Source organism: Mytilus trossulus, chromosome 2 (genome assembly GCF_036588685.1).
Source record: "Mytilus trossulus isolate FHL-02 chromosome 2, PNRI_Mtr1.1.1.hap1, whole genome shotgun sequence".
Taxonomy (NCBI): domain Eukaryota; kingdom Metazoa; phylum Mollusca; class Bivalvia; order Mytilida; family Mytilidae; genus Mytilus; species Mytilus trossulus.
The window spans coordinates 6599519-6623530 of NC_086374.1; the positions used below are offsets into that span (position 1 = coordinate 6599519).

General features: G+C 32.1%; 2 protein-coding genes across 2 annotated transcripts; both read left to right on the forward strand.

Annotated features, from left to right (window-relative positions):
- Nucleotides 1–3247: 3247 nt before the first annotated feature.
- LOC134704877 (low-density lipoprotein receptor-related protein 2-like) lies at nucleotides 3248–14261 on the forward strand. The gene is made up of 9 exons (XM_063563661.1): nucleotides 3248–3339; nucleotides 3843–3901; nucleotides 4750–4878; nucleotides 8987–9127; nucleotides 10253–10381; nucleotides 11024–11164; nucleotides 12343–12471; nucleotides 12941–13081; nucleotides 14085–14261. The coding sequence occupies exons 2-9, from the start codon at nucleotides 3856–3858 to the stop codon at nucleotides 14219–14221; spliced, it is 993 nt and encodes a 330-aa protein (XP_063419731.1). The 5' UTR covers nucleotides 3248–3339; nucleotides 3843–3855; the 3' UTR covers nucleotides 14222–14261.
- A 2750-nt stretch (nucleotides 14262–17011) lies between these two features.
- On the forward strand, nucleotides 17012–23905 carry LOC134704807 (rhodopsin, GQ-coupled-like). Its single transcript, XM_063563589.1, has 3 exons — nucleotides 17012–17671; nucleotides 22967–23204; nucleotides 23889–23905. The coding sequence occupies exons 1-3, from the start codon at nucleotides 17012–17014 to the stop codon at nucleotides 23903–23905; spliced, it is 915 nt and encodes a 304-aa protein (XP_063419659.1).
- The last annotated feature ends 107 nt before the right edge of the window (nucleotides 23906–24012 follow it).

Sequence of the window (24012 nt, forward strand, 5' to 3'; positions counted from 1 at the left end):
CAAAAGCCGCTGTGTATTACAAGGATCAGGATAACTTGTGTATAAAATCAAGTGTATTAAAGGCAGCCAAGTTGGCTTGTACTTCTTGCATGATCCAATGTTCCACGACCAGTGCTTTAGTTATTTCATAATATTGGTCGATGTAAAATAAAAAACAGTGCTATAATAGCTTAAATATTTAAAGTGTTTGAAACACAACAGTTAGTTTCCTTTACATTTACCCTATTCACTTCTTTTAGAAATTCTGAAATCTTTACACACAAAAAAAGGTTTGTATACCGATATCTGTCGTGAGATCATAGTTTTTGTCTGACTTGCCATCCAGGCATAATTCTAAATGCTCTTAACCATGATCTTTCAAATAAAGTAAAATTTCTGAAGACATGCTCAAGTCTTGTATATAATTTATCTGAGATTATGTATTTAATTTTATTCAATTCCCTAAAATTAAATCATTGTCATTTGGTTTGAACATTAAATTTGGTATTTGTATATTCCCAAGTAAATGTAAGTACACACAAAGTCCCAAATCAGGAACCTGTTGTTAAGTGGTTGTCGTTTCTTGATGTGTTTTATAAAAAGATTAAATTAAGTTTACAAAAATACTGCTCTCCGAGGAATATTTGTATCATTACTCAAAACACATCTTAATTCTATTTGAATTACTATCTGAAGCATCATTGCATCCTTCTAGACTTTCATAAATTACAAAAATTTCGTTGAACCATATTTGCGATACCAGTGGCGGAAAATGAGACATGGCAAATGATTTTCCTGCAATGGCTTCTTCATATTGTTAAGTGTTCTGCTAAAACTAGTTTGATAGGAACTTCTTGTAATAGATCATTTATATTTAATATTTAGTTGAATTACTATCAGGTTATGTCAGTTTTATGAATATTTTGATGCGTTTTCTCTACATGCAGTTCATGGTCCAGTGACTTTATTTTAATTAGTAACTTTTAATGTTAATTTTTCTACTCGAGTTAACTTTTTTTAGTATAAATGAAAAAAAAACACATTTTGTTTCTCGAACAAACAATTCTAAATTGCTTTACAGCTGGTAAAAAATATAATGTTAAAGATATTAGTAAATTGATATACTCATGCAATTATATTTACATTTGAAATGCAATGGAAGTCAAATCACAAAAATACAGAACTCCGAAGAACTTTCAAAACGGAAAGTCCTGAATCTAATGGCAAAACCAAAAGCTCAAACACATCAAACGATTGTATAACAACTGTCATATTCCTGAATTGCAACATGCATTTTCGTATATAGACCAACAGGTCTTCAATGCAGCGAGAAATTCCTGCACTCGGAGTTGTCCTTCAGCTAGCCCATAAACATAAACTAGTTTAGTGATAATGAACGCCATACTAAACTTTAAATTGTACACACGAAACTAAAATTAAAAATAATACCAGACTTACAAAGGCCAGAGGCTTCTGACTTGGGACAGGCGCAAAATTGCGGCGGGGTTAAACATGTTAATGAGATTTCAACCCTCCCCCTTAAACATCTAGCTAATGCAGAAAAGTAAACGCATAACAATACGCACACTAGAATTCAGTTCAAAGGAAGTCTGAGTCTGACGTCAGAAGATGTAACCAAAGAAAATAAACAAATGACAATAATACATACATAACATCAGACTACTAGCAGTTAACTGACACGCCAGCTCCAGACTTCAATCAAATTGATTGAAAACTTATTTCTTCATCATATGATTATATCAGGCACAATCTTTCCCGTGAGGGGTTTAGTATCATACCATCATAACATATATGAGAAGAATATAACCCGTGTCATGACAACAACTGGTTTTTAAATAAATGTGTTTAGTTCCGATTCAAAGACCCTATAAGTGAATCAATATTAACGCCAGAATATGCAATCTTTAATGACCTGAAAACAGTATCGTAACTTTATCCCTTCTTGATAAGTCTGTTTAAAGGTTTTGTTAGCGTCCGATGTGAAGAACATTTCCATAAAATATCGGATGTGAAATATCTGAACGTATAAGAAGTCTGCATGTTGAGCTATATTTAAGAATGATGTCCTTATACCGATGATAAAATTTAGTAAATGTTTTGACTAGTTTGTGATATCGAAAACCCTGGTGTAATAATTTGTCAGTAATACATAAATTTCTCTCGTTGAAATCGAAAACATTGTTACATACACGAGCGAATCGTACAAGTTGAGATATATAAACACCGTAAGATGGTGACAAGGGAACGTCACCATCTAAAAATGGATAAATAACGATAGGAAATGAGAAATCATCTCTTTAATCATAAATTTTAGTATTCAGCTTTCCGTTTATGATATAGATATCAAGATCGAGGAAAGGGCAGTGGTCATTGTCAGTATTAGCTTTATTTAAAGTAAGTTCAACAGGATAACTTTCTTTAGTATACATACTGAAGTCGTTTAAACCTGGTTTTAAAGCTAATCAAAGCTCTTACTTGAATGACATTCGCATCAAATTCATTATATTGACAACGATGTGTGAACTTATCAAACATAACAAATAGACACAATAGGTAAAACATGTCAAAAATAGTTGTATAAAAGCAACACGAACACCATTAACAACTGGGTGGGATCTCAGGTGCTCCGTAAGGATAGGCAGATCCTTTTCCACATGTGGCACTCGTCGAGTTGCTCATGATATAACGAAGCCTGTAAATAGTCTATTTCGGTAGGTCACATTCGTGAAAAATGGAGGGGATTGTAGTTACGACATAAGGAGCATATCCGATATCATCTGTGAAACGGATACTCCATAACGGTCAACCAACTCGCATTACATTTCAATGTCGCATTTCCATGCCATAATAGGTATAAAAATATAAATTTTTAAAAATGTTTAATTACACCAAACATAAATAGAAGTATTCGAAATTAGATTTATAATTTCAGATCAAACAAAAACCAAGAAAACAGCCGCATCTGATAAAGTACACTAATAATCAAGCATCTCACTGAAAGAATGGGAATACGATTTTTCTCACTCTGTTCGGAAGATAAAATAATATGTTTGCGATTTTAAAACTTATAAACTGACATCACGTATTAGTTGTTAAAATTTCTATCTCTAATATAACATTTAAAAGATGTGAAAATTTGGTTAATTTCAACCTTTAAAATCTATAATGACGATTTAATATGAGCTATTATTTTTGAATTAAGTTAATCATCAATTTAAAATTGGTCCAAACTATCAGGTCATTATATAAGAATCCCAAGTAACAACAGTTAACTTCGTGTACTTCCGACTCCCATATTTATTTACAAAGAGAATTATTTCAACATCTTTCACTTGCTCGGTAAGTCAGTCAGTTTTCGAATTGATAGAGAGAAAGAGAGAAAGAGAGAATACCAGTTACGTTCATAGCATGTTATAATATAACTTATAAATGTTTAATTCTAATTGTAAGTCGCATTTTACATTTTTGACGTCCTTGCAATATGTCAGGATCCTGTTTGTTCATATTATATTCTGAAACAATAACAGTAACAATTCTGTTTAAACATGTTTTATTTCCTAAAAGCTTTAAATGCAAACTCCCCCAAAGACAAAGTTAGTAACTCTTTCTCTAGCGATGGTTATGACCTTTGTAAGTCTTGTATATTTTGTAAGTTTTAGTTCATTTATATATGTTTTTGAGTTGAGTTTCACGTTCATTTTCACTGAACTAGTACACATTTTGTACAGGGGCCAGCTGAAGTCCGCCTCGGGATTTTCTCGCTGTGGTTATGAACCATTGGTGGCCTTCAGCTGTTTTTCACATTTTGTTCGGGTTGTTATTTTATTTCCTTATAATTATAGATAGACGATTAAAATGATAGTAACTGTTATTGTGGTAATTATTTCCTTTGTTGGAGCAAGTAAGTTGCTAAAAAATGAAACAAATAAGTGTAATAGATATGATCAATATATACACGTTTAAACAGGTGTCAACTTTATGACATACATTCTTCATCGGATAACACGTTGTAAAACAAGTCCAATATTGTTATATATTTATATATTATATATATTCAAATTAGAGTTGGCGTCAGCGGGATTCGCAGACTTGCTTCTATGATATCGTGACACCATTATGAAGGATTTTTTCAATTTTGAATTTTATAGTTTCTTAACCGCAACAGGAATGTACAAAAAGAAAGAGAAATGTATAGAAACAAAAGATTGTGATGACATGAAGTATAATTGATATGGTCATAATTAAGAATTAACTGTATGCATGTGCAAATTTTTTGTTTTGTAAATGGATGGTGTATTGTCGATGTACATGTACCTTCGTGTAAATAGTCACAATCTTTTATAGTTATCTCATTTCGAGGAGCAATCTATACCCATGTGTTGGACAATAGCCCGGTTCTAAAATAAACATATATTTCTAAACCATATTCGGTAGAGCGACATCAAATAAGATGTTTGAATTCTTGTAAGCAGGCTAAATTACAATGCACACAACAAGGCTGTTATATAGGCGATAATTATGGTAACTGGCAGTACAACACTCGCTGTGGTATCAATCTTGTTATCAAGCAAGAAAAATAATTTTTTAACGTTAAACTATTCTAGATTCTCATCATATAAGAAGTCAAAACCAAAAGGACAAATCGAAGAAAATTACTAATACATAACGATATGAACAATATCAGTTATATAATTTTATATTTTGTAACTGTGCATTCAGAGAATTTCAATTTGCAGTTTCATTTTTAAGGTAAACATTGTCAAAGCGGTTACACAAAATGTAGAGACGGGATTCAATGTTTTCCTTTATACTCTCTCTGTGACGGACATTACGTGCATTGTTCGGATGGCAGTGACGAAGACCCAGAATTCTGTAGAGGTAAATCTTATGAACAAATACGTATAAGAACTATTAAATAATGATGTCTCTATTTATGCGTGGTAAATGTAGCAGTTATAAACATTGAAGCTTATTTCTGTAAATTTGATAAATTAGCAAATTGTTTATGCATATTTGCATTTTTAAACGATGAACAGGAATTGCCATACTTTAATGAACATTTATTTCAATATCATAACAACTTTGTTTAGAGATTTCGTAACCAAAAAAAATATTGCAACTTTTGTTTCCGACAACTGCATAGCTAGCAATGGAATTCACCCAAGCTTTATCAATGATGAAATTGAAATAATACAGAAAGTCTTTTTTAACAAAAGATAGAAACAAAAGATAAATTAGATGGAAGCATAAGATTTAGGATCTCCATGTTTACATGACAAAGTGCATTATTTGACACGTAATTTGATTGGACGATTGATAAAACTTCTTGACTAATCTGAGTATTCATTAGATGCGGTATATGAACAATGCGGAAAATTGTAATATCTAAATTAAGTTTAACAAAAAGACCGACATTCAATAAGTAACTGTCTATTCCTAACATGGTACATGCTCTTCCAACGGAAATGATGGTTTGGTTTAAATCTGGTTTCAAAGTTAGCCAAACCGCCAACTTGTAAGACTTTTGTTCATAGGAGTATTACTACTCTACATCTTAAATAGGCATAAAATCAGCAAGGACCCATCGAAACAACATCTGATAATGCCCGCGTCACACTGTCCCGATTTTTATATACGATGGACAGCCGAATGCGAAAATTGTAAGTTCGTACGAAGTTGGTTTCGATCTCGTTGAAATACCAAAAAGTAATCGAAGCAAGTGCGATGAATAACGAAGTCTATACGATGGTGCCGAAATTATATACGATAGCAAAAGATGGACATACGAAGGTTAACCGAAGACGGGTATTTAAGCTTCATATCTCAGCCGAAGCCTACAAGATGGACCACGAAGGCTACATGATGGATTACGTAGGCTACACGATGGATTACGATGATGGCGCGATGGCCATACGATGTCTAAAATGCGTTCTACCAGTTTTTAACTTTTTAATGATACGAACAGAATTTCGACAACATATCGTTTCTGTACAAGTCTGCCATGCAGGGCGGGAAATCGACCTTTTTGTCTAATTCTCATAAAACTTAGTTTATATTATCCCCTCGCCTACTACATGTAAGTTGCGTGTAGATAAAATTGTTATGGACACTCTAGAACCAAAATGCTCAAAACTTGGTATGTTGTTACTCGTTAAGAATATCTTAAGCGCTATTGACTTTAAAGTTCAAAGGTCAAGGTCACAGTGGCAGTTGTAATACAAGGCAATATAATCCTTGTGGACACTCTAAAATCAATATGCTTCAAAAGATTTTAACCACATTTGGTATATTGTTCCTCCTTGTATTTAACGATCTGACATTTTTTATGTTCAATGCCAAAGGCCAAGGTTATGCAGATGGACTTGTTTTTTCTCCCGGAAATAACGTATAAAACACAGGAAATTAGTTGCTCAATTGTTTACCTGCTGGTTCTAAAGACAATATTAAAGGTATTTCCAGTTACTGAATGTTTTGGTTGATTTCTAAAAAATAGTTTATGTATCAAATATGCATATTCAATTTACCATTTTCTACATGTGTCATATACAAATATAGCGTCCATATTTGTCCCCAATATGTTACATACGAGGTGATGCCACGCTCGGCATTGCCTTGTTTTAACTGTAAAATGTGTAGACTAGTCTGAATAATCACCCATGTGTTTGCCCATGTTTACTGATCTATCTTGAAGGTAAGGTAATGGGTTCGTTGATTCCTTTTATTCAAAAAGAGCTCTTTCCAGGAGAATATTATAATAATATAGACAAAAGGAAGGATGTGGAGAAAGCAACAAATGCGGCAAAATATGACATATAGAAAATGGTTATTGAGTAAACATTCGTGTGACAACAACTCAGACGATACATAAAAAAATAATGAGGGAATAGTTGGTTTCCCTATATACGTGTACCTGCAGTGTTGGTGTACGCGGCGTGTTTATGATTTTCATTATGTCTGTACTTGGTATGAAAAATTGACAAAAATTGACAAAAATTGACAAAAAATAATATTTGACTTGTAAAGGTAAATCCTGAGCTAGTAATAGCTGCTCTTCTTGTTCCATTTGAATTAAAAGAAACAACGCTGTCGCCTTTCTTGATCTCACAGAATCATATGATAGGAGCTCCATCTTTTGTGAACGTCTTTTTTAACTGTCGTATAAGACTGACCAGTGCATATCGCGCATGGAACTTTAAAGGTATTTTAGCGCGAAAATTAACTTAAATTTAGCTGGATTTATTGCCGTCGTAGTTCCATCTTGTCGCCTTCGTACTTTTATTCGATGGCAACACGACGGAATTACGAGGTATTCACGTAGTCGTGTTGCCATCATAAGACATTCGGGTAGCTTCGTGATTCATTCGTGTAGACATCGTAATGTCAAAACTGCCCGATGGAAACGATGGAAACACGAATGCAATACGATGTTCAAAGATGCATTCCCGGTGACATTACGATGATGAGGATGGTGATACGAACTCAATACGAACCCTCAACATCGGACGCACCTTCGGTGATTTAAAAAAAAAATTAGAACCTTTCCCGAAGTTGTCCCCGAAGGCTAGAAAAAGTGGCCGATGGTTCTACGATTGTTAAAGATGGCACTACGAATAGCCCGATATGGATACGATCAGTCCCGATTTTGAAAATTTCCATAATCGTGATGCCATCGGCGTAAAAATCGGGACAGTGTGACGCGGGCATAATCAAATTTAATAATACTTTTAGATATTTGGATGATATTTTGGCTCTTAATAATGACGACTTCAGTATGTATATTAAAGAAATTTATCCTGTTGAACTTTCTTTAAATAAAGCAAATACTAACAATGACCACTGTCCTTTCCTCGATCTTGATATTTATATCACTTACGGAAAGCTTAATACTAAAATTTATGATAAAAGAATTGATTTTTCATTTCCTATCGTTAATTATCCATTTTTAGATTGTGACGTTCCCTTGTCACCATCTTCCGGTGTTTATATATCTCAAAACATTCACTACATTTTATCATCGGTATAAGGACATCATTCGTAAATATAGCTCTACATGCAGACTTCTTATACGTTCAGGTATTTCACATCCAATTTTTTATTGAAATATTCTTTAAAAAGCACAAAAATGTCAGCATTCAACGATGAAACTAACAAAACCTTTAAATAGACTTATTAAAAAGGGATCTAGTTACAATACTGTTGTCAGGTCATTAAAGATTGCATATTTTGGCGTTAATATTGATTCACTCATATGGTCTTTACATCGAAACTTAAAACATTTATTCAAAAAACAGTTGTTGGCATGACACGGGTTATGTTCTTCTCATATATGTTATGATGGTATGATACTAAACCCCTAACGGGAAGGATTGTGCCTGATATTCATATGACGAAATCATAACCTTTCAACCAGTGTAATTGAAGTCTGGAGCTGGCATGTCAGTAAACTGCTAGTAGTCTGGTGTTATTTATGCATAATTGTCATTTTGTTTATTTTCTTTGGTTACATCTTCTGACATCAGACTTGGACTTCTCTTGAATTAAATTTTAAATGTGCTTATTGTTATGCGTTTACTTTTCTACATTGGCTAGAGGTATAGGGGGGGTGAGATCTCATAAACATGTTTAACCCCGCCGCATTTTTGCGCCTGTCCCAAGTCAGGAGCCTCAGGCCTTTGTTAATCTTGTATTATTTTAATTTTAGTTTCTTGTGTACAATTTGGAAATTAGCATGGCGTTCATTATCACTGAACTAGTAAATATTTGTTTAGGGGCCAGCTGAAGGACGCCTCTGGGTGCGAGAATTTCTCGTTACATTGAAGACCTGTTGGTGACCTTCTGCTATTGTTTTTGCTATGGTCGGGTTGTTGTCTCTTTGACACATTCCCTATTTCCATTCTCAATTTTATTATAGGTACACCCTCAAGTTATGGGTTTCATTTGTATTCATTCTAATTCAATAAACATGTTGACTTATCTATTTTCAAAGAACAATCATGTGATGATGGATACACTAAATGTAAAGATGGCGTTCACTGTTTTGAAACATCCGGTTTGTGTGACTCTACTGATTGGTCGACGATATATCATTGCACTGATCTGAGTGACGAGGATCCAGAGTTCTGTAAAGGTAAAATGAAAAGTGCGGACTGAAAAATAGAAACCAAGTTTTAAAAAACCTTTCGCGTCCATATAATAATTGTAAATATTTACGCGAGAAAATTATGCATGATATGTGAGTAATTATATATCAAGGTAAGTTATTTCGAACAATTCACGTACGTTTACTGCTTTTCACATAAAAAAGAATACAAGTGCAACGATGGATCCAACAAATTCGTATTTTGTCTTCCCGTACTGGAAGATAACATCAATACATGGGGATTAACTACTGGTATAATTCAAAGAAGGTAATGTGTGTAGTATAAATCATAAAGGACATTTGAATAGTTTGATGATTCACAGTAGAGCCTATGGTTTGATTATAATCTATAGAAATTATTATCATATTCCGTAAAAATTATTTATCACCAGTCAAAGACTTTTCTTTTAGAATTGTGCCTTTCTGCCATGACTTCGATAGAGATATTTTGGTGTAGTGTTTTCAACAAAAACATATAAAAGTCATATAGTGTATTTATTTCCACAGCACATTCATTTGCTGTTGGTTATGCTAAATGCAGAGATGATATTAATTGGTTTTTTTTAACTGGTTATGCTAATGTAATACCACCCAACTCATTTAAATATAGCAAAAACATACATGATTTTTTTCAGGACAACTTCTAAGTCAGACTGTTATATTTGCAACATTAACGAGCAGGTTTTTTTTATGTTTAAATGAATTTCTTTTTTACAATATTCTCTTTGTAAAAAGATTCAATCCTACTCTTTATTTTCTCCTTAACGCGAACAGACCCTACAAAGTTTCCGTTACTTTGTTGAATCCATACTAATATTGTTGGGGTAAGGGGTATTCAAAATATAATTAAACAATCAAACCAGTCGTCTATTTAGAAAGACTACAGTGAAGATTATGCAAACATCCGTTTTTAGGCAAACATCCTATTTCTAGACCAATATTTTTCATAATGATTACCCAATACGAAAGGCTATGATAGATAAAGAACTACTCAAAACAACAGAAGAATAAAGAATGAACAAAATAAAATGTAGATATTGACATAAATCTTTAGCATAAATACATGTGTTTTCTAAAAAAGAAATATTTTTTTAATTTTTTATTTTTAACAAGTTAAAGAGTGTCAAACTGGCTACGCCAAGTGTAGGGATGGCATCCATTGTTTTCCTCTGACCTCTCTCTGTGATGGGCGTGTCACTTATTGTTCTGATGGCAGCGACGAAGATGAAGAATTTTGTAGAGGCAAGTATCGGTATTAGGATGCATGAGAAAGAGTATGTTTTTGTGTAATTCAAGTTTCGCTTAAGATGATATTTTATAACCTAATAATCCATTTAGCTATAAAAGTATATTTTTGACAATAAAGAATGATTTTACAATGTATTGAATAATTCTTTGATCGAATTGCCAGCAGACTTGATATTATACATGCATCCCCTTAATTCATTTTGACTCTAGTGGATATTTTTCTCATGACAATCATTCCATATTTCCTAGTCGACTAGTCGAACATAATGTCATTATTCTTTAATTTCCACTAATATGCAGAGTATCTACTGGAAAATTATGTTACTCATGAAACGGGGCCTTCACTGAAATAGTTGTGTCTATGGAAAAATTATTTACAACGAATGCAATTTGAATAAGAATTAAAAACAACCATAACAAATAAGGAATATCTGTATTATTTGTCTATGCTGTTTTTAAAGTTATGCATTACACCAACTGCTTTTCATGCAAGGCTTTTCATCTGTGGTACCATGTTTAATAATAGACATTTGATATGGATTAATCTTATCATTATCGGCAATAAAGTTACACACTTATCCGTTTCTTTTCATTATTTTTTTTCCAATATACATATTTACTTGTTTATATTCACAGAACAATCCTGCGCTGATGGATACACTAAATGTAAAGATGGCGTTCACTGTTTTGAAACATCCGGTTTGTGTGACTCTACTGATTGGTCGACGATATATCATTGCACTGATCTGAGTGACGAGGATCCAGATTTCTGTAAAGGTAAAATGAAAAGTGCCGACTGAAAAATAGATGTAGAATTCTTATAGGCTTTCGGGCATTTTAAATATTTCTCAACATTTACGCTGGGATCAACATCTAAAATCAAAGAACATTTGTATTTGATACTTTGATTTATCTATCAAAGTATACTTAAGACTATATAGAAGAGGGAAGAAATATACCAAAGGGACAGCCAAACTCATAAATCTAAAACAAACTGACAACGCCATGGCTAAAAATGAAAAGCACAAACAGAAAAACAATAGTACACATGACACAACATAGAAAACTAAAGAATAAACAACACGAACCCCAGGATTTTACAATGTTATGAATAAAGTAAAGCCAGAAGATTTGACATTAAACATGCTGAGTGACATTTCATTATAAATCTGATGGGTAGTTTTCTCATAGGCAATCATACCATTTATCTTCATATCCTCTTTTCTAAACATGAAATTGCTATTTATGATCGTTATTATCCATTTAAGGCTTTCGGAAATTTATGTTATATTTTGTCTTTTGATTTTGGTGCGGTTTTTTACAGGGATATGTCAAATGAACATTTTGTGCTACAGACAATTCGTGTGTTGATGTTTATGCTGATTATACATACTATCGTAACTTATTAAAATGTAGCAAATACACATAGGATGTTGAAAGTTTTGTAGAGAGAACTAATAAGCAAGGCTGTTATATAAGAAATATGAACTGGCAGTTTTGTTATGTTTGAACACTTTTTGTACCGTATTCTATTTGTAGAAAAATTCAACTCATATGTATTTCAATAAATGCTAGCAACTGTTGAATAATACCATGTAATTGTACACTTTATATTGATCTACAATCCGACCAAACATGGTTCGGTTACTTTTTTTATTCCAAGTTTGCAGTGTTAGAATGTATCAAACATAATTGGACAATCAAACCTGTCTTATAAATTACACATAAAAAGATTACAGTTAAGATGGTTCAAACACACGTTTTTACGCAAACATCATAATCAAAACCAATATTTTTAACATGGCAAACTAAAACAAAATGCTAGGATATATAAGATACTGATTAAAAATAGACAGAAGAACAAAGAGTGAATAAAAAAGAAAATCATGTAGGTATAGACACAATCCCACCTGAAAATAAAAAAAAGTTTTTGTTTCACTTTTTTTACAACAAAGGTGAAACGTGTCTAACTGGCTACGCCAAGTGTAGGGATGGCATCCATTGTTTCCCGCTGACCTCTCTCTGTGATGGACGTTTCACTCATTGTTCAGATGGCAGCGACGAAGATGAAGAATTTTGTAGAGGCAAGTTGCAGAATGTATATATAAGAAAGATGTATTTACTGTAATTCAAATTTTGCTAAAGATAATTTCATATAACTTAATATATTTTCTTCTAATACATAATTAAATTCTACGACACCGAATTGTTCCATGGCATTAATAACACAGCATGTGCATTAAGGAAGATAAGAACTGTTAATCTAACAGTCCATAGCACTGTGATCAACCATTGTGACATTCATCTTTTGTAAAATTACATTAAAATCTATTTCGACCGTCATTATTTTACGAAGTATTATTATATCTATATATTCACCAAAATGACATAAAATATATTGTCAAGAAACAGGTATTTTGACATTGGTACTGCATGCATTATAAGACAAGTTCTGTAACGTCGCACCTTTGCTAATACTAATATTCTTGCATATTGCGTAATCTTACACATAAACAATGATATCTTATATAAACTATTTAATATTTCTCACAGAACAATCTTGCGCTGACGGTTATACTAAATGCAGAGACTATATTCATTGTTTTCCATTAACTGGTTTGTGTGACTATTATGGAGAGTATACAAATTATCATTGTAAAGATTTGAGTGATGAAGATCCAGAATTCTGTAAACGTAAGATTTTAAAAAACGTTTATAAAAAAAACCCAATAACATGGACAGGATATTTTTACAGTGGTAGATAAAATTAATAATTCTTTTTATTCTTATCTGTGTCTTGTTGTTGTGTTGAATGCTATTTATATAAAAACATACTAAAACATACGTACGGTGACCTATAGTTTTTAATGTCTGTGTCATTTTGGTCTTTTGTGGATAGTTGTCTCATTGGCAATCATACCATATATTCTTTTTTTTTATAAAACACATATACATGTATTTCAATGTACGGCAAAAACGTTAATTTTTGTTACTTTATTGACTAAATAAACAAAAGGATTGAATACAAGTTATAGCAACTTAAAATAATCCTCTCCAAATAAGTACAATTTACAAAATTTCTCAAGATGACAGCAATTAAAATAATCAGTACAACATGAAAAAGATATGCAATTTATTAATGTCTCAACAATAACAGTTGGATATGAGTACATTTTAAAATACAGCAACATTAATCAAAGAATCGTTTTGCATAGCGTGTAAAACTATGTATATTCTGAAAAGGATTGTGTTTTGTTTAACGCTAATATCGTCTGTTCCAAATTAGATACGTTCTATGGAAATAGCAACTATTTGTTTTTTTTTATTATTTGCTCAATTTTTCCTAACTTAAAGAGACATTCGATACTGATAACATTTTTATTAAAAGAAACGATGTAAATATTGATGAAAGTATAATGCGTCTGTAAATAACTAATTCAATTCTTACTCAAAAAATATTACAGAGTGTTATTTGCATTTTAAGTAGTTTTCTGAAATCTCAAACATTTTTTATTTTTTTATTTTCACATTAGGTGAATTTCAAAATGTACATAAAATAATCAGAATTCTTGTCATGGTTTCTATGGTTCATGCATTTTTATGAATACTTTAAATGCTGATATGAAACCCTCTACTACAATCAACTGTACTACGCAGAAGATTTCCCAAAAGCTAAAGCATAATACTTTTTTTCTAGGTAAACCATGTGCTGAAGGTTATACCAAATGTAGAGATGGAGTTCATTGCCTCCCACTTACTGGACTTTGCGATGGTTCCGTAGATAACTGCCTGGACCTAAGCGATGAAGATCCGGAGTTTTGTTCAGAAGATTGATATCGCATACAAACGAGTCTATAATAAATATATGAATATTTGTCGCTAAATGAGAATTTTAGTTTTTTTCAAGTATTACCTTTGTTGTTTCCTCAACGTCATTAATTAAACATGAATTAAGGTATATGAAATAAATAGGATGGCCAATTTTCTTGTAATTTATATCACTGAAGGGTATTTTTTTTTAATTTCGGTCATTTTTTGATTCATTGTCTATTGATCTAAACAGATTACAAAATTAAAACGCCTTAATATGGAAAACTACTAAGTTTGGCAGATTCAGTACTATAATTATCTATAGAAAAGTAGTCATATTATAAACTATTATAAAATTGATTTAGTTATTAGTATATAAGTGATATAAGTGAATAAAACAACTGGATTTGTCAGACGAAGCAAAACCTTCTGCAGTAAAGATGGATGTAGCAAAAGTAATCAGAGGGTTGCAGCCCTTGCATCAAAGTCTTTCCATTTCTAAGTAGCAACATTCCAGCAGCACCTGCATACGGGGTATATATCTCCCAATTGATACGATATTCCCGTGCTTGCATTTCCTATCATGATTTTCTTGATAGAGGGTTACTGCTCACAAGGAAGCTATTAAACCAAGAGTTCCAAATGGTGAAGTTGAAATCATCCCTTCGTAAATTTTACGGACGACATCACGAGTTGGTTTGACCGTTATGAAATAACCGTTTCACAAATGATATCGGATATGTTCCTTACGTCGTAACTACAATCCCCTTCCCTTTCATGAATTTGACCTACCGAATTAGACTATTTACCGGATTTGTAATCACATAAGCAACACGACGGGTGCCGCATGTGGAGCAGTATCTGCTTACCCTTCCGGAGCACCTGAAATCACCCCTAGTTTTTGGTGGGGTTCGTGTTGTTTATTCTTTAGTTTTCTATGTTGTGTCATGTGTACTATTGTTTTTCTGTTTGTCTTTTTCATTTTTAGCCATGTCGTTGTCAGTTTGTTTTAGATTTACGAGTTTGACTGTCCCTTTGGTATCTTTCGTCCCTCTTCTATGTAATGTTGGAATGTATTAAACAGTTTGAGCCCGCTGTATTTGTTTGCAACTGTCCTAAGTCAGGAATTTGATGTTCAGTAGTTGTCGTTTATTGATGAGGCTCTTAGTGTTTTTCGTTTATCGTTTTTTATATAGACTAGACCGTTGATTTTCCTGATTGAATGGTTTTACACTAGTCCTTTCGGGGCCCTTTGTAGCTAGCTGTTTAGTTTGAGTCAATTCTCAATGTTAAAGACCTACTTTGACCTATAAGGTTTACTTTTACAAATTTTACTCATACCATATCTTACCATTAAGATTCATAGATATAATAGACCCAAATTGTGTCATATCATTTATTTTATTGACAATCCACTTGTATTATTTTCACAGGAAAACAGAAACGTACGTTCTGCGGATGTTCATAATGTCAAACGCACGTAATTTCTATTCATGGAAATCATTTGAATGAATATCATCTGTATAGGTAAAAAGATTTTAAAAAGGAATAATTAGATTTTTCCAGGAGACAGCTTTTATATTTGCGCTCCAGCATTATATTGAGAATCTATGATACAGTATAATATCTACTGGAATCAATATATGACACTTTACTGATTGGATGACAGTTCGTACATGTATCACACTATACAAAATAGACTTGCAAATTTACAAATCCGGTGCACAAAAATAAGAAAAAACAGATTTTTTCTTGAATTTTCTTAATAATAATTTTTTTTTAATTTCGAACAGTGACTAAAACAATTCGAAATATAACCGACAATCATTAAGACTTAAGTGAGACAAAAAAAAAGAGTGATGATAAAGAACAACTAGGGAAAAAAAGATTACACGAGAATCTATTTGTTTTCTTTAAAAAAAAAATGATGTAATGCAACGAGTTAACTTTCACAATAAATGAGCAATGCATCTTTACCGTCTGTAAAATAAAAATATATGTATGTCTTTGTTATACCTACCAACTACGTAATAATGCTGATAAAATGTAATCACTATTTGAAAACTATCAGGTGATATATTTTGAAAACTATCGAGTAATATATCCAAAAAAACTATCAAGTGGTATATTTCGAAAACCAAATGTTAATGTTTGATTTTGTAAGTTGTTATAGGCTAACCTTTTTTTATTTTACCTTGGAGTTTGGTCTTTTACCGAATATGTTTTTTCAAATATTTTGCTAACCGCATACTACATATATTTGCAAGGGTTTTGCCTTGTTTCCAATTAAAATTCAAATCTTATACTCTGCTTCGTAATATTTGTTTTTATAACGCATCAGTATGAAATATCTAATCTTTAGTTATCTTCCTTCTTAGAGTCGCCGGAACTAAGATCTATGTTAAGCAAATCAATAATGTGATTATCCGATATTTTATTTTTGGAAACGAATCCTCATTAGAATAATTAATTTTCCACCGAGTGATTGTCAATTTTAAAACATGCACGATCTGATTTATGGTTCTTTATAAGATAATAATAAAATGAATATTCATTTTTTACGACTGATGTTTTATTCGTCAGTGATATGTTGGATATACACCTTTGAATACAATGCATATGACCATATGAATTGATATCGCTGTCCTAATCGGATAAGTTTTCCAAATGGAATTCTTTCTAAATGATTCAATTAACACCACTAGCATTATTTCCACAAATTCGACTAAAGTTTTATCGAATGGAATGTCTAGTTCTTTTTATGTTTCGCTGTTTTTGATTTACATACCTGGAATTACAACAAACATTGTATCCATGATTTTCATTCTTTTAGAGAAAAGGTTCTCAACAGTACCAACAAACTTTCTGTTGTTCATTTTGTGTTTAGTTGACTTAGTTGCTTTGTGCACTTCCTGCCTATGGCATAACCTTCATCGATATGGTATTATAGACACTTATGAGATATGCGCTATTAGAGTTTTCATGCAGACATTTTGTCCAATTTATTCTGGACTTGTCAGTGTTTTGATGGCGCTAGACAGGGCTATGGCGTTTAGCGTCCCGTTTTTTTACCGTTCGAAAATTACGAAAAAGGTTTGGTCTATTGTTTGCTTTTTGGGGTGTATATGTATTGCATGTATTTGCATTTTGCCACATCTTGGACTAGGGAGCATGTGGAATGCTGTTAAAAAGGGAGACTCTGTCAAATACAAATGTTCGGCATTTCAATTCCCAAAAGAATCTAAGCAAAGAATATTCTTGATATTATTTTCATCATCTGGCATAATTCTGATAAGCCTAATCGCCATTTGTAATTTCATTGTTGTGGTAACCGTGATGAAACTTAGACATAGAAATATAGAAGCAAAGAAGAAAAGCGGAAGTAATATGTCCACAAAAGCTTTAGAATTACGATTTGCTGTCATCGTTATCACCCTGGCTTGTGTGTTTATTACCTGTTGGGCACCATATAACGTAAGTACATTATACATTTATTTATTGTGATCAATGAGTGTGCCATGCATACTGTTTGATAATTTATCAGGTATATTGCTTAAAATTGTGTAAAGTATTTCTTAACATCTTTTATTGTTTCTTTGTTTACTACGTTCGATAGCAATACACAAATCAGGAGGGTGGAAAATAAAGGAGACCGACCAAGTATAATAAGGATGAGAACTAGTACCTATTTCTTTTTTTGTAAAAAAAAGATGATCTACATACCAAAGGGACGATCAACCGTTATGTTATAAACAAATACTTAAAGAGAACGATTTTAACTTTTTTTGTAGATAATACTTCAAAAATAACAGTGTTTTAAACTATTTATCTTATGATACAACTCATTTTTTTTGGAATCATAACTGATGTTTATTTGCATAAAATGCTTAACTGTTCATGTTTTCTGTGTATCATGTATAAAATTTGTTTCTGCCTGCGATTTACGTTTTATCGTTCTTCTTGAATAATGTTTTAAACCAGGGTTTAATTTGTAATTCTCATCGGATTTTGTCAAATTTCTTGACGTCTTTTCTGATATATTCATGTGTTATGGTAAAGAAAACTAATCACCACCTTCATTTATTACATTTTATTTGGTTCAACGTAATTTGCACGATGTGTTACGTTTGCAGTTTGATCCAGAGGAAACCGGACATAGAATATAGTTAATTGTCTAGTTGCTCCCCCAGTTTGATATTATTAAGTATAAAATTTTGATTGTTATTAAATGTAGTATCAGTTTTTGGTACAAATATAATCTTAAATCAATTCTATCTTTTTTTGGATAAATAGTTTTAGTCATTCAAATGTGACGTAATTTGTTTGGGTGGTGTTTTATAAATTCAAGTGTGATGTAATTTTTTTACAATTTCAAATGTCACTTTTTTTTAGTTTTACTATATTTTTTTTTAAGTGGATTGGGAAACAAGTTTAAATCCCTTTCCACTTTGCGGGTGCGAGTGCTGCCTTGTAGCGGCATTAGCCTGATCTTTTTCGAAAACTACATGGGTTTCTTTAAAGTACAAAAGATGTGGCTCTCTCTTAACACAGGTCAGCTATTTATCGTCCCCTTCCGACGGACTATCATCGTTTCCCCAAGACCATACTCGCAAATGGTGTCAAGGGAGAGCCGAAAATCAGTTCCTGAAATTTTCATCCCGGAACGGGAATCGAACCAAGAACCTTTGTGTAAGTAGTCCGATACACTAACCACTACACCACAGCTCTCTACGAAATATCTGCGTTGAGGCCTCGACTAACTCGGATGTGTCTATTTTTTGGGTTGGATTATGTTGGTTTATGTAATGTGTCAAGTTTTTTTTTATGTAATTTGTGAATACTTCAGTTTTATCATGTATATCTTTTATATAGTAATTTACTGTTGCAAAAGTACAAATTATTCTAAAAAATAAGGATGTTAATTTTTTTTTAAACTTATGATCCTCTGTGTTGTTCAAATTTCTACTTGTTTTTGGTTTTCAAACTTTTGTATCGAACACTTTGCGGACGAAACGCACTTCTGAAGTATTAAATTCTAAGCCTGGTGCCTTTTGTTAGCTATTATTTGCGTGTTTCTTTGTCCAATATGTTCTCCTATTTATTTGTATTGTAGTCCTGTAATGTTGTCTTATAATTTTAATGTTATATTAAACATTGCCATTAAAGCGGGAGGTTTGGCTTGCCACAAAACCAGGTTTAACCCACGATGTTTTTCTTTAAAAAAAAATGCCCTGTACCAAGTCAGGAATATCGCCATTGTTATATCATAGTTCGTTTCTGTGTGTGTTACCTTTCAACGTTGTTTTTCTTTTGTTTCGGTTGTTGTTTCCTCTTATATTTGAGTGTGAATTCACATTATTATAAGACGTGTCACGGTACTTTTCTATTCCAAATTCATGTATTTTGATTTGAGGTTATATTAGTTATTCTCATCGGATTTTGTCTAATGTTTAGTTCTTTTCTGTGTAAGTTACATTTCAATGTTGTATCATTGTTCTCCTCTTATCATTAATTTGTTTCCCTCATATTTAGTTTGCAACCCGGATTTTTTTTTTGTCTATCGATTTATGACTTTTGAACAGCGGTATACTACTGTCGCCTTATTTTTCGTTATCTCAAACTCATCAACAAATTACTCAGTTTCATCATTGATACAAGAACATCATTCGTAAATATAAATTAACATGCAGACATATTATACGTTCATGTCTTTCACATTCAATCTTTTATGGAAATATTCTTGACAAAGCACAAAAATGTTAGCATTCACCTAAAAAAAAACAAGCTTTAAAAAGACTTATTTAGAAGTGATATAGTAACGATACTGTTGTCAGGTCATTAAGTATTTTTGGTATTTATATTGACTCATTCATAGGATCTTTCCATCAGAAACAAACACATTTATTCTATAACGAGTTGTTGAAATGATACAGGTTGTTGTTCCTCATATTATTTATGATGGTATGATACTTAACCCCTAATGGTGGGATTATGCTTGACATACACTTTCAGTCAGTTTAATTGAGGTCTAGAGCTGTCATATCAGTAACTGCTAATCGTCCTTTATGAATTTATGTATCATTTTATTTTGCTTAGTTTTGTTTGTTTCCTATTCTGTTATCGGGCGTGGGCTTCTTTTAAAATGAGTTTTACTGTGCGTATTGGTGTGTGTTTCTTTATACTGCATTGGCTAAACGTATAGGGGGAGGGTTGAGATCTCATGAGATGCCATTGATGTGTTAGTAATCATCCCTATCAAAGGTGACGTTGGTGTTTATCAATGTAAGTCTTCTGAGCACGCAATGTAAGTCTTCTGAGCACGCAATGTAAGTCTTCTGAGCACGCATACATTATTCTGCTCCGATTCCTTTCACGAATTTGACTATACTTTTTGGACCTTTCGGATTATAGCTCTTCATCTTTTATATAAGCTTTGGATTTCAAATATTTTGGCCACGAGCATCACGAGACATGTTTTGTCGAAATGCGCATCTGGTGCAACAAAATTGGTACCGTTGATTTTATTATGTGGTAGATTAATCTGTTTGGGAATCTAAAACGTCTTACGTGCATCAATTCAATCTGCATGTGGAATATTCCCGTAGAAAGTGGCGACACCCCCATAGATAGAAGTGTGGTATCGACAGGAATATGAATGAAGGCTTGCAGTTTTCTAAGGTCGATGTGTCTTTGAAGGGAGATGGTAAATCTTCAACAGTTCGACGAGAGTGAAATACAACAATTTCCAAAATGTGTGTCTTTGGTGTAAGATGGCAAATTTCCATCTGTCTGACGATATTGAAATATAACAATTTCCAAATTGTGTCTTTGATGTGAGATGATAAATTTTCAACAGTTTGACGAGAGTGGAATACAAATATTTCCTAAATGTGTGTTTTGATGTGAAATGGTAAATCTTCATCAGTCTGACGAGAGTGGAATACAAATATATCCGAAATATGTGTTTTGATGTGAAATGGTAAATCTTCATCAGCCTGGCGAGGGTGGAATACAAATATTTCCGAAATGTGTAATTTTGAAATGAGATGGTAAATCTTCATCAGTCTGACGAATGTGAATGTCAACAGATTCTACTTATACTAGTAACTTGTTTCCTATAATCGTTGTTAATGATGTCTATTGAGTCAAAAATCAAAAGTGATTGTTTAAATTTTATCAAATGATTATGGTCATGCATGGTATTTGGTGTTGTTTCAGATAATTGATTATTTGTGACTTTACATTCAAAATTTTGGTAGACGGCTAAATAATCAGAGCTAGTCTTTCGTTGCACCTTATGTTAAGTCATATTTGTCTCTTGGTTTAATCATATTCATAATTCGGAAAAACTTGACCTTATTTACATATTCACAGATAGTTGATTACATAAAACATCTCATTATAATTGTAACTTGTTTTTGACACAAGTGAATGTGTACAATAAAGCAAAGATAAAATGTGATGATCATCATCAACAATTTCAAATATATCCTCAGGTAACGATCTTCAACAAATTTGAAATGATTTTTTTGTGATTGCATGAGTATTAGCTCAAATATAATCAAACACATGCACAGTAATGCATTTTATGTAAATAAGTTTAAAGTTCATAGGCAATACCATAACAATATCTCTGTTTTCAACACATTGATTCTATAAAAAAAACTTATACTTCCTGCGTTAAATTCAATTATTGATATTGAAATGTTAGTATAAATAAATCAAACATACTAATGACAATATTATAATCAAAACAGTTTTTTTTTAATGGATTACAGTCTTTTTTTCCAAAATAATAATTATAATTAGACACAAGAAAGAGAAATTTCACATGTAATAAATATTATTTTTCGTTAAAATAATCTCCATCACTTTGATGTCAATATTTTTCTGAACAATTTGATTATTTATTGGTCAATTTGTGCGTGATATGAGATAATCATCTAAAGGACACTGGAACTTGAATATCCTGTTTATGTATTTATGCAAAATCCATCCGGTTTAGATAGTAAAAGACATTATTGCATAGAAGGAAGTCGATCAGAATATGTTTTGTATATAACACATACGTCATAGTGATTATGAAAATAGGTAGGAAATGGTTTTAACAAGTTAAATCGTTAAAAATTCATCCTGGGAAACCATTGTAATTCATTAAGGCAGACCAATGAAAAATTATCATGGCAAACCAATGAAAAATCCGACGGGAACAACGTGTTCCATTTGAAATAAATCTTTGACAACATTTTATTTTCAAAAGACTCTTTAATGTTCCCTTGTTCCTATCTCATGAACCAAAGTTTGCCGTTAACATAACATCTGTCATGCGATTTCAATAACAAATGAAATTTGAGAATTAAGATCTCCAAAACAATACAAAAAAGTAACTTTTATTAGAAATACAGCAGATTAAAAATTGCGTTTACCAGGAACCAAATTGAATTTGAAAAACGAAGCAGTAAAGAATATCCGTCATTTAAAACCTATAAATCAAATTTAAAGGCCAGCTGGATGTAGAAAAGTAATAAAGGCTTTTCGTTTTATTATAAAGACCTTTCTAATATATCATGAAATTTTAACATAAGAAAACTATCCAACTCCAAGGGAAATTCAAACGGATAGTCCGTTATCAAATTGAAAATCAAAACCTCACACACATCTCTCGAACAGAAAATGACTTAAGAACGAATGTACATTATTCCATCGTCGGCGCTATTTTCATTCTACAGCTACATTTAATAAAGATGCATATAATACATATCTTTTCAGGTTTGGGTTATGTATACTTTGTTAGGTGTGCATATGTCGCCAACAACAATGGGAAAAATACATATGTTAGCTGGATTCAATTTTTCTATTGACCCTTTTGTGTACTTGATTATTCGGAAGTCTAACAGACTAGTTATAAGACGTTTCTTCCAATGCTGCCGATGTTGTCGACAAAAGAAAGTGCTGGACTTCACGACTGTTAATTCAACTAAACAGCTCGACGATTTGGCTTCTAAAGGTACTTTGACAACGGATATGTAAGGAGATAGTATGTTTGTTAAAACATTATCCTGTTCATTCGCCAATTTAGCTGATATATGTGTGACTCCATTGTGGCATTGCAGTGAAGGAATTTGTTCAAAAATAATTAAAAAAATCATTAAATGGAACAAATATATAAAATGTTCATTTTTTTTATATTTATGTTGTAACATGAATACGTTAACTATTGTTAACACCGTAGTATATATGTATTGTTAACATGTTTATACTTCAATTCTATAACGATTTTTTTGCCAAAGAATCCACTGTATATTAGTATGTTGTCATTACACAAATATATCAAAAATGGAGTATTGGAACTTTTCATTTGTCCTTTCATCTCATGGGACGGTATGTTATAAATATAGTGAAACCTAAGGAAACAAAGCAGTTTAACGTCCTATTGTCCTAGTTTCTAATATATATGTCAACTACAATCATGGTGTTAGCATTCGTCATCACTATGTTTCTTCGAACACATTTTTTCAGTTCAACATGAAATCTATCTTCGAACACAATTTGTCAGTGCAACGTTACTTCTAATCTACGATCACACTTTCACAATGCAACGTTATTTTCTACCATTACTATAGAAAATGCATTCTATCCTTCCATAATATTCTTTTTATCTGTTACTATATTATAAACTTTTAAATTTCAGCCACACTCAACACATAGTGTTTGTTTGTTGGTTTTTATATGTTTTTTTATGTTTTTGTTTGTGTTTTTTTTTGGGGGGGGGGGTTATAACTAGACGTCTTGCATGTATAAAATATGCAATATTT

What these genes read in the sequence shown, in the direction of transcription:
- LOC134704807 (XM_063563589.1), top strand. Translation starts at nt 17,012, where the DNA reads ATGATTTTCATTCTTTTAGAGAAAAGGTTCTCAACAGTACCAACAAAC. An exon ending in CCTGTTGGGCACCATATAAC is followed by an intron (nt 17,672 to 22,966) that starts GTAAGTACATTA and finishes ATATCTTTTCAG; the next exon opens with GTTTGGGTTATGTATACTTT.
- LOC134704877 (XM_063563661.1), top strand. Translation starts at nt 3,856, where the DNA reads ATGATAGTAACTGTTATTGTGGTAATTATTTCCTTTGTTGGAGCAA. An exon ending in AGACCCAGAATTCTGTAGAG is followed by an intron (nt 4,879 to 8,986) that starts GTAAATCTTATG and finishes CTATTTTCAAAG; the next exon opens with AACAATCATGTGATGATGGA. An exon ending in AGATGAAGAATTTTGTAGAG is followed by an intron (nt 12,472 to 12,940) that starts GCAAGTTGCAGA and finishes TATTTCTCACAG; the next exon opens with AACAATCTTGCGCTGACGGT.